This window comes from Vigna unguiculata, chromosome 10, assembly GCF_004118075.2.
Source record: "Vigna unguiculata cultivar IT97K-499-35 chromosome 10, ASM411807v1, whole genome shotgun sequence".
NCBI classification, from domain to species: Eukaryota; Viridiplantae; Streptophyta; class Magnoliopsida; order Fabales; family Fabaceae; genus Vigna; species Vigna unguiculata.
In genome coordinates this window covers 6,746,321-6,757,176 of record NC_040288.1, presented here as the reverse complement: position 1 = coordinate 6,757,176, position 10,856 = coordinate 6,746,321, and the positions used below count along the sequence as shown (strand labels likewise).

Here is a 10,856-nt window from a genome sequence, read left to right as displayed (position 1 = left end):
CACATATTTTTTTACCTGTTTTCTTAAGGAAAAAGAATTACTGTCTTTTATTTGTATACCTTCTTGGCACTCACAAGAAACTAAGGTGCCTGGAAAGTTTTCAAGAACATGGATACTCACTTATACATAGTTTCGTACTTATTTTAAGTATATCAATGTCCTTTTCTTTCCAGAAACAACTGAAACAAAAAAAAGACTGCATGCATAAAGAATGTTCTACAGAAAATGACAAGGAAACATTATCAGTTGCTAATTTTATCGCTACAAAATATCCACAAAACTTCTCTTTCTCTCTCCGTTTCTTTACTTTTTGTTTGTAGTTCAACGGTTGACCCTTAGTTGGAACAGAACTACCAACACATGCAACCGACTAACTAAGCGACTAATTGTATAATGCTGATCTTGATTCTGTTCTCTCAGTTCATCAGATACTTCTCTAGTTGTTTTTGTCAGTTTATTCTCTTATCAGAGTTCTTAGTTCATCTATGCTATTGAAAATAACCTGAATTCTGAATTCTTCTTTGCTTTGAACAGGTTGTTGGTTATTCCTGGGGTTGGTATCTGATAAAGTTGCAGCATTAAATGATCTAGGTAATGTACTGAGTCTATTTCATTAACAACATTTTTTCTTGTGTTTATGCCATCAAAGTTTTTTCATTAAATAATGACAAGGATTTTTGTTTTGGAAAATCAGCATCTTATGGTGATAAGAATATAGAAAACTTCATGTAAATTCAACTTACCTACTGAGCTATGCTGATTGAATGATATGATTTCCAATGTCAAACTATGAACAGAGTTTGTCATGAACATTCAAACAGTGGCCATTGCAGAAGTATTATTTCCTTGTACAAAATAGTTTTGTTCATAGCAGCTAAACCATTGTATGTCTCATCAAGGTTTGATTTTGACTGATAAACTATGTACCCTTTTGTAAATGAAATCAATTTATTGTGATGGATTCATCTAACAACAATACAAATCCTTAATTAACCCAACAATATCAATAATAAAGTGATGTTCTATTAGGTGAAGTTGATGCACTAAAGGCTCTTACAAAAAAAATCAAAATTTAAAGCTGAAGGTTGATTACATGGATAATCCTGAAGGCCCTGACAAAAAATTTGAAGGTGCACCACAGCATGAGGCTCCAAATCCTGATCAATCTGAGAAACAAATGCATCAATCAGAAGGTAACAAAGTTGGTGGCATGGATCACCATAAAGGTCCTGACCAAGAAATCAAAAGAGCACCACATCATGAGGCTCCAAAACATGATCAATCTAGGAAACACAAGAATCAATTTGAAGATGATGAAAAGTACATGGATCACCCTAAAGGTCCTGACCAAGAAATCAAAAGAGCACCACATCATGAGGCTCCAGAACATGATCACTCTAGGAAACATAAGAATCAATTTGAACATGATGTACAGCACATGGATCGCCCTGAAGGTCCTGACCAAAAATTTAAAGGTGAACCACGACACCACACTCCAGAATTTGATCATTCCAAGAAGAAAAATCATGAATTAGAAGATGTGGTTGGGTACATGGATCAACCAAAAAGTCCTAAGCACAAGTTGAAAGGTCCACTAACTCCAAAACATGGTGAATTCAAAGAGCAAAAGAATCAAGTTGAAGTTGAGGATGAATACATAGATTACCCTGAAGGTCCTAACCAAAAGCTCAAAGGTGTAACACCACCACACCAGATTTCAGAATCTGATCAATCTGACAGAGAGGTTGGTTTCATGGATCACTCTATAGACCCTAAACCAACATTGAAAGATGCACCACAATATGAGGCCACAGAACCTGATCAATCCAAGAAACAAGGTGAAGTTGACTACATGAATTCTCCCAAAGATTCTGTTGATGAATCTGAGAAACAAGTTACTCAATCTGAACCCAAAAGTATCCCAAATCCAGACATTAAAAGTGCAGATGATGACAAAGGAAAACAAAGTTTGCAAACCACTGACAAAGAGGTCCCTCCTGTGCTAGAAGCACAAAATGAAACCACTGAAGGGGAAGATGAAATTAATAGCACAGGTAATCCTTAGGAACATTTTCTTCTTCTAAAAGATACTAATATGTAACTAGTTTTTTCCAAAATAGTTTACTCATAGTTAAAATTCATATAAGATTTACCAAATATAGAGTAAGACCCTATAAATGGATGGGATCCATTGCATTGAGTGTTCATAAATGTCAACTAATAGCAAAAAGTTTGTTGAAAAATGTGTGTATTGTCATATATATCACAAATTTTCCAACAGTCACAGATTATTCCTTAATTGTTCTCTAGGAATTGAAAGAATTTCTAGAAATATTCCTGAAAACAAGAATAAACCAGAAGATTCATCAAGCCAGTTAGCTGCAACCCCTCAAGATCAAGGTAAAGGTGAAATTGCACCAAGGAAGAAGCATTTTTGGAGTAATTGGCCAGTTATTGGTGATGCTCCTAAGGCCATTGTAGCCGAGCAACCTGAAACTGACCCTTCAAAAGAGAAACAGCAAGAACATATCGAGGTTAAAGTTGATGAAGATAACAAAGGTAAGAACTCCAAGTATGAGTAAATTATTTTCATTTCACTGTAGTTTTGCAAGAAAATTGGTAAGTTTAGTCTTCACTTTCATGATAATTGTGCTTAGTTTCAAAGATTGGTCATAGAAGTTTTCTTTATATTACCATGAAATGATGATGTTGATTTGTTCTGCAGCTGCAGAAGTTGTTCCTGCTGAAACTACATCTAGTGAACCAAGTGTAGCAGAAAATAGGAAGACATTGGAAATTCTTAAAAGTGTTGTGTACGGTGGTTTGATTGAATCATTAACAAGTCTCAGTGTTGTGACATCTGCTGCTAGTGCTGATGCTACCACATGTAGGACATTTTATTTTCGTTTCATCCTTTTTTTTTTTATTTCTCTCTAAAATAATTCTTGAAGATCAGTGCTATTTTGTTTATATTGAGTTATATTTTCTTTTTTAGTATAAACTGATATTTAGTGTTCTTAAATATTTAAAAAATCACACCTGTTTCATAAATTTTCACAAATAAAGATGTCAACAAGTGTTTATGCATCATGAACAACATTGGTGATCTTCAAACAAGTGTTTTTGTTGATCTTCAAATAACAGAAGAGTAAGTTTCCGGAATTAATATTGCAACATTAGTGACAGTTTTATTATTATTTTGCAGTGAACATTGTGGCTCTGTCTATGGCTAATCTGATTGGTGGACTTTTCATACTTGGTCATAATGTGAGTTATATAACTTAAAACTTAACTGAGTTATATATATCATAATGTATAGGCTTGCATCGTTTTGAAAGCTTGAAATCATGCATGGAGTAATTCATGAGGTTTGAAAATAACCAACAAAAAATGTATTGCTTCCCTTTATATATATATATATATATATATATATATATATATATATATATATATATATATATATATATATATATATATATATATAGATCAATAGACCACTTAATGTGTTATTACTTCCACTTAAAAGAGTTGAATTTGTTTACATTTCAGCTGGAGGAACTGAAATCTGAACAAGTGGATAGGTACGTAGAGTTACTGGGTGAGAAGGAGAATTTCATTGTGCATGCTTTTATAGCAGTGATATCGTTCCTTGTGTTTGGATTGGTGGCACCAGTGGTGTATGGGTTTTCATTTGGTGAGAGTGGTGACAAGGATTTAAAACTAGCTGCGGTTGCTGCAGCTTCTCTACTATGCATCACTATGCTTTCCATTGCCAAAGCATACATCAAGAGACCAAGCACCTACTTCAAATACTTCAAAACGGTGCTTTACTATGTCAGCACTGGTGCTGTGGCCTCACTGCTTTCTTACATAGCTGGTGATCTTGTGAAGGAACTCATACAAAAGCTTGGATGGTTTGATTCAGCATCAGATTTTTCCTTGCAGATTCATGGGATTGGCATTCAACAATGGGGATCATACTAAGAGAAGGTGTTAAGGACTTTATTAATTGATTGATTGCTTTTTATTCGGTGTGTAACTTCTTAAAATGGTTGTTGTCGTGAATGAGAATATACAATAACTTTGTTTAAGATTGTCTGTACTCTACTGATCGTATTATGGTTTTTATCTACCACTAGTTGGTTCTGCAAACTCTTTCATGCAAAATTGTTTGTTTGATGTTTTTAATATCCTCCAACACACGACTGATACTATTTAAAAATCGATGTTCAAGTAATCAATTATCATTTCAACGATCAACTTCTCCTATAATAATATATATGCTATCCGGTATTATCATAATATCAGTCAATTTCATTCTTTTACTTTTAACTAATTGACGAAGAATTTGTAAATTTATAAAACCGAACGGAAGAATTTTCCATCTTCAAGGAAAACCATTTTAATTTCCTATTAAAAAAATTCTTAATAGTCGACATGTATTTGTATGTGATATTTTAAATACTTTACTCATATTTATTATTAAAGTATTTAAACTATAAAAGAAAAACACTGTATTTGTATGTGATACTTTAAATACTTTACTCATATTTATTATTAAAGTATTTAAACTATAAAAGAAAAATACTTTTATGATGACAATACTTGATAATTTTTCATTTTAACAACGTTTAATACATTTAATCTTAATTTGGATTTACACAATATCAATCATATATTTTACCATATTTTTAAAATTTTTATACATTTTCAATATGTACATATGACACATCATATTATATTATTTTTAAAATAAATTTATCTTTGTATTTTATACATATACATGTATTGTGCATCATGTGTATCATAACTAACGTCTAATAGTTCAGTTTCAAATTAGATAGGAAAGCATGTGTTTGACATTATGGATTTGTTGGAGTGATTAATGGAATTAGCTATATAAAAACATACTCTATTTAATGTGAGGGTTGATCGAGTGAAAGAGAGTAAGGATTTAAATTATTATTTATGGAGCTTTCAGTGTAACCCTATTAAAAAGAGAAACTAGTTTATAGTGAGTTTTTGTGTGGGCATAGATTATACCTCATTAACAATCTAATTGAACCATCTTAGATAATTCTGTGCTCTGTTCTTTCTTTCCTTAATAAGCTAAACTTACACAAAATTCATAGCTAAACTGCTGAAACTGCCACCAAAATTACACAACCAAATATTAGAAAATACTTAGAAGAACAAGCACCCTGTTGGGTTTTTAATAAACTTAAATATGTTAACTATTATGGGTAATTAGCCGTTGTAAGAAACTAGCCGTTGTGAGTGGTTAATGCACTAGCCGTTGGAGTCTAGGTAGTTAATGAGTTAGTCGTTTATAGTCGTTTATAGCCGTTGGAAGTACAATGGTAAGGAAATGTGGGTCTATAAATATATTATGTATTGTATGAATAAACTACAACAACAACAACAACACGAGGTGAATAAAGTTTGTTCACAAGATTATAGAGTTGTTGTCTAACAAAGTGCTAACAAAGTGGTATCAAGAGCCAGTTAGCTTGAGTGTTTGAGTGGAAAAGAGAGAGCTAGAGAGCTTGAGTACTTGAAAAAAGAGAGCTAAGTGTTTGAGAAAAAAGAAAGTGAGATGGCCAGTCTTACAAATAGTATTTCCCTGCCCAAGTTGACAAAGGCTGTCAACTATGACAATTGGAGTCTCAAAATGAAGACCCTTCTTGGATCCAAGAAAATTGGGAGGTGGTTGAAGATGGTTTCGATGAACCAACCAACACTACAGGTTGGTCAAATGCCCAGTTGAAAGTGCTGAAAGACGCACGTGTGAAGGACAAGGCAGCTTTGTACATCCTGTACCAAGCTGTGGACGAGTCTGGCTTTGAGAAGATTGCAAGTGCTAAATCTTCAAAAGAAGCGTGGGACATATTGGAGAAGGCGTATAAGGGAGATGACCGAGTGAAGCAGGTGCGACTTCAAACACTTAGAGGCGTATTGGAGAGCATGAAGATGAAAGAGACAGAAGGAGTAGCCGAGTACATTACTCGGGTTGAAACTGTGGCGAATCAACTTAGTAGAAATGGAGAGACGTTGCCTGCTAGCCGAGTTGTGGAAAAGATCTTGAGGTCTCTAACGGATGACTTTGAGAACGTGGTGTGCGCGATTGAAGAGTCCAAGGACTTGTCAATGCTCACGGTTGAAGAGCTTGCCGGGTCCCTTAAGGCGCATGAGCAGCGGAAGAAGAAGAAGAAGGTTGAGCCACTTAATCAATTACTCCAAACAAAGATGTCAATTAAAGATGAGAAAGCTCAGAACACTCAAGGTAGAGGACGATATCGAGGAGGTATAAGAAGCGGTCCTGGTGGTAGAAGCCGAGGACAAGAAGAGAAAGAACAATCCGGTCAACAAAATTGGCACAGAAGAGGACGAGGTCCATGGAGAGGAGGTCAATCAAGCAACTCAAATGTTGAGTGCTTCAAGTGTGGCAAGTATGACCATTATGCAAAGGACTGTTACTCAGGCAAGTGTTTCAATTGTGGTAAATCTGGACATTTTGCCAAAGATTGTAGATCTGAAAGTAGAAAGGAAGATACGATCAACCTCACAAAAGATGTTGAAGAAGAAGTGACATTGTTGATGATGACGCATAGCTCGGGAGCTGAGCATAAGCAAGTGGTGAACTCGGCAAGAAGACCGAGTAGCATGGAGAATTCAGCAAGAAGGTTGGGTATAGTCGATAACTCGACAAGACAGTCGAGTAGCGTGGATAGGTCAGCAAGAAAACCGAGTAGGTTGCATAGGCTGGTGAGACATGTAGATAGCCCGAACAGGGTGGTGGAGCGTGTAGATACCCCAAACAACATGGTGGAGCATGAGGTTAACTCAATTAACTTGGTGGAACGCCTACATAGCTCGGATAAGTTGGTGGAGCAAGTGGATTACTCAGATAGCTCGGTGGAACATGTGAAAAGCTTGAATATCTCAGAATTTGAAGAAGAAAAGCTTCTAATCCAAAGGTTAGAGATTGCAAAAGGAGACTTGCAACAGAGTATTGAAAAGGAGGTTAGAGACAATTTAATTCTACAAGAAAGCGTAGAGAGAAGGAAATAGGCTTTGCAAAAGCGGCACTTGGAATTTGAAGAAGATGTTTCAAGTTTGCAAGAACATTTACAAGTTGAGAAGGATCTGAGAGCTGCACTTCGAGTGCAAGATGAGAAGTGGCGACTTGAAATGGATGAGGAGATTGAGCACAACAATACGTGGGTGTGGTCTAACCTTTCAAAAGGAAGTCAACCTATTAATAAGAACTCAGTTAACGACAAATCGGCCACAAAGACAAAGAACCCAATGAGTAACAAGTCAGTCAAAGAGAAGAACAAATTTGTCAGTAAGGATGCAAAAACTGAGAGAGCAGATAACAAGTTAGCCACAGGGAAAGCAAAGTACAAGTCGACCATAGATAAAGTGGAAGGGAAGTCAATCATGAATAGTTAAGTTTTTCGCTTTCTTCATGATTGACTTCCCTTCCACTTTATCTATGGTCGACTTGTACTTCGCTTTCCCTGTGGCTAACTTGTTATCTGCTCTTTCAGTTTTTTCATCCTTACTGGCAAATTTGTTCTTCTCTTTGACTGACTTGTTACTCATTGGGTTCTTTATCTTTGTGGCCGATTTGTCGTTAACTGAGTTCTTATCAATAGGTTGACTTCCTTTTGAAAGGTTAGACCACACTCACGTATTGTTGTGCTCAATCTCCTCATCCATTTCAAGTCGCCACTTCTCATCTTGCACTCGAAGTGCAGCTCTCAGATCCTTCTCAACTTGTAAATGTTCTTGCAAACTTGAAACATCTTCTTCAAAAGGAGATTGAGCACAACAATACGTGGGTGTGGTCTAACCTTTCAAAAGGAAGTCAACCTATTGATAAGAACTCAGTTAACGACAAATCGGCCACAAAGACAAAGAACCCAATGAGTAACAAGTCAGTCAAAGAGAAGAACAAATTTGTCAGTAAGGATGCAAAAACTGAGAGAGCAGATAACAAGTTAGCCACAGGGAAAGCGAAGTACAAGTCGACCATAGATAAAGTGGAAGGGAAGTCAATCATGAAGAAAGCGAAAAACTTAACTATTCATGATTGACTTCCCTTCCACTTTTTCTATGGTCGACTTGTACTTCGCTTTCCCTGTGGCTAACTTGTTATCTGCTCTCTCAGTTTTTGCATCCTTACTGACAAATTTGTTCTTCTCTTTGACTGACTTGTTACTCATTGGGTTCTTTGTCTTTGTGGCCGATTTGTCGTTAACTAAGTTCTTATTAATAGGTTGACTTCCTTTTGAAAGGTTAGACCACACCCACGTATTGTTGTGCTCAATCTCCTCATCCATTTCAAGTCGCCACTTCTCATCTTGCACTCGAAGTGCAGCTCTCAGATCCTTCTCAACTTGTAAATGTTCTTGCAAACTTGAAACATCTTCTTCAAAAGGAGATTGAGCACAATAATACGTGGGTGTGGTCTAACCTTTCAAAAGGAAGTCAACCTATTGATAAGAACTCAGTTAACGACAAATCGGCCACAAAGACAAAGAACCCAATGAGTAACAAGTCAGTCAAAGAGAAGAACAAATTTGCCAGTAAGGATGCAAAAACTGAGAGAGTAGATAACAAGTTAGCCACAGGGAAAGCGAAGTACAAGTCGACCATAGATAAAGTGGAAGGGAAGTCAATCATGAAGAAAGCGAAAAACTTAACTATTCATGAACGGGACAAGCACAATGTGAGAAGAGTTATTGCACGTTGGAAGCCGTGATGAAGAATAAAGGAATAGAGATTGAGAATAAAAGAAGCATTTAAGTTTACGGGGGAGTTTTGTTGGGTTTTTAATAAACTTAAATGTGTTAACCATTATGGATAATTAGCCTTTGTAAGAAACTAGCCGTTGTGAGTGGTTAATGCACTAGCCGTTGGAGTCTAGGTAGTTAATGAGTTAGCCGTTTATAGCCGTTTATAGCCGTTGGAAGTACAATGGTAAGAAAATGTGGGTCTATAAATATATTATGTATTGTATGAATAAACTACAACAACAACAACAACACAAGAGGTGAATAAAGTTTGTTCACAAGATTATAGAGTTGTTGTCTAACAAAGTGCTAACACACCCATTTATAAACTTGACTAGCATCAGTATTCAATGTCCAACACTATGAAAATAATATTATGATTCCATTTTCTTATTTCATCATTTCCTCTTTACTCTCTATTTTCTGACATGGTTTAGTGTGTACCATTAAATAATATATCACTGATTTTTTAGTTAAAGGAATCAATAGTTCATATTTGTTAGGAATCCAAGTGTGATTCTAAGTTTCACATTGGCTAAAAATGAGAAAGTGGAGCACTATATAAGAATAAAGACCCATAAACCCATTGTCTTAAGATTTTGGGTTGAGAGTGGTGTCAATGCCTTATGTGGTTAGACTCAGGTCTCATTGGTGTTGTATCTCCCCGGTAAAATCCCTTTGCATGTCAGGAAGCAAAGAATGAAAATAAAATAAATGAGAAGCCATACACTATTGGGTGGGGGCACTAACACTTGTCAACTTCTGCATCACTTCTTTCACTTTCTTCTTCTCTTGGTTTTGAAGCTTTCAAATCCCTAAGCTGAATGCTTGCACAGGAACACTTAGTTTCATGAAGAGAAAATATTATTTTATTTAGGTTTAGTAATAATTTTTATCCTTAATGTTTCAATATTTTTTTCTCAATTTATTATTTTTTAGTCAATGTGTTAGATTAACGTTAACGTTATACCGTCATTTCTCTCCTTTTATAAGAAGAATTGGACAATAAACATATAAAAGAATAGATAATTGTATTAACAAATGTTATCTCATCATCTTCGAAACAACGTTGACAGCGATTTAATGGAATCAATTATGTTGAGTCTTTTTAAAATAATATAAGAACTATATTAAATAAAAAATATTGAAAAAAAAACATTGAATTATTACTATAAATACAAAGAACAAAAATACTATTAAGTCTATTATTTACGTAAATTGTTAACCTTCAACCAAGTTGTGTTATAATTAAAAATCTCACCTACAATTGTAGTTCTGGTTTCCCAAAATTTAAATTTTTTTAGTCTATCAAAATAAAAAAAAATACAAATTTAATAAATAATAAAATTAAGAGATTAAAATAAGTTTTTGAGATTTAAAATTCAAGGATTAGAGTTATTATAAGTTAAGGAATTACAACAATCATGCAGTGAACAAAAACTTACATTAATTATCAACATTACAACTCTACCAATCAGGATTCCAACACCTTGAACAACAATACTCACTGCAAACACAATTTGAGTAAAAAAATTATAGTCAATATATTTGCTAGCCCAACTTCTGATCAATGATATCACATAATTTCAGGAACGTTTTAAACTAAACATGGTAGAAGAAATAGAAAAAAACATAACTTTTTTTCATATATTAAAATTAGTTTATGTATAAATAAAAAATATTTTAAATTAAATTATTTATTAATTTATTTTCGTAAAATAATAGATAAATATATAAGGAATACTCGGGTGATTCAATATGAACTAATTTTAAAGTATAAAATAGTTATTTCATTTTGTTGTACAGATAAATTTGTTATTATTTTATTCATAATAACATCCACATTACCCTTTTCATTAAAATAACGAATAGATCACAATAAAAAAAAAAGTGCGATTGTTAAATTGAATTCATGCATAAATGACACTTGTTTGATATTGAGTACATACATGTAGGGATGACAACGGGGCGGGACGGGAACGAGTTTTGCTATCCCATATTTATTTTTGTAAAAAAAATTCATCCACATATTTATATTCAAACCCAACGGGTATC

At 34.4% G+C, this 10,856-nt stretch overlaps 1 protein-coding gene across 1 annotated transcript; it reads left to right on the top strand.

Annotated features, from left to right (window-relative positions):
• The first annotated feature begins 400 nt into the window (after positions 1–400).
• LOC114166386 (involucrin-like) lies at positions 401–4,183 on the top strand. Its single transcript, XM_028051104.1, has 7 exons — positions 401–448; positions 535–591; positions 1,030–2,054; positions 2,311–2,559; positions 2,726–2,887; positions 3,206–3,267; positions 3,550–4,183. Exons 3-7 carry the CDS (start codon positions 1,094–1,096, stop codon positions 3,982–3,984), a joined length of 1,869 nt encoding a protein of 622 aa, XP_027906905.1. The 5' UTR covers positions 401–448; positions 535–591; positions 1,030–1,093; the 3' UTR covers positions 3,985–4,183.
• Positions 4,184–10,856: the final 6,673 nt, after the last annotated feature.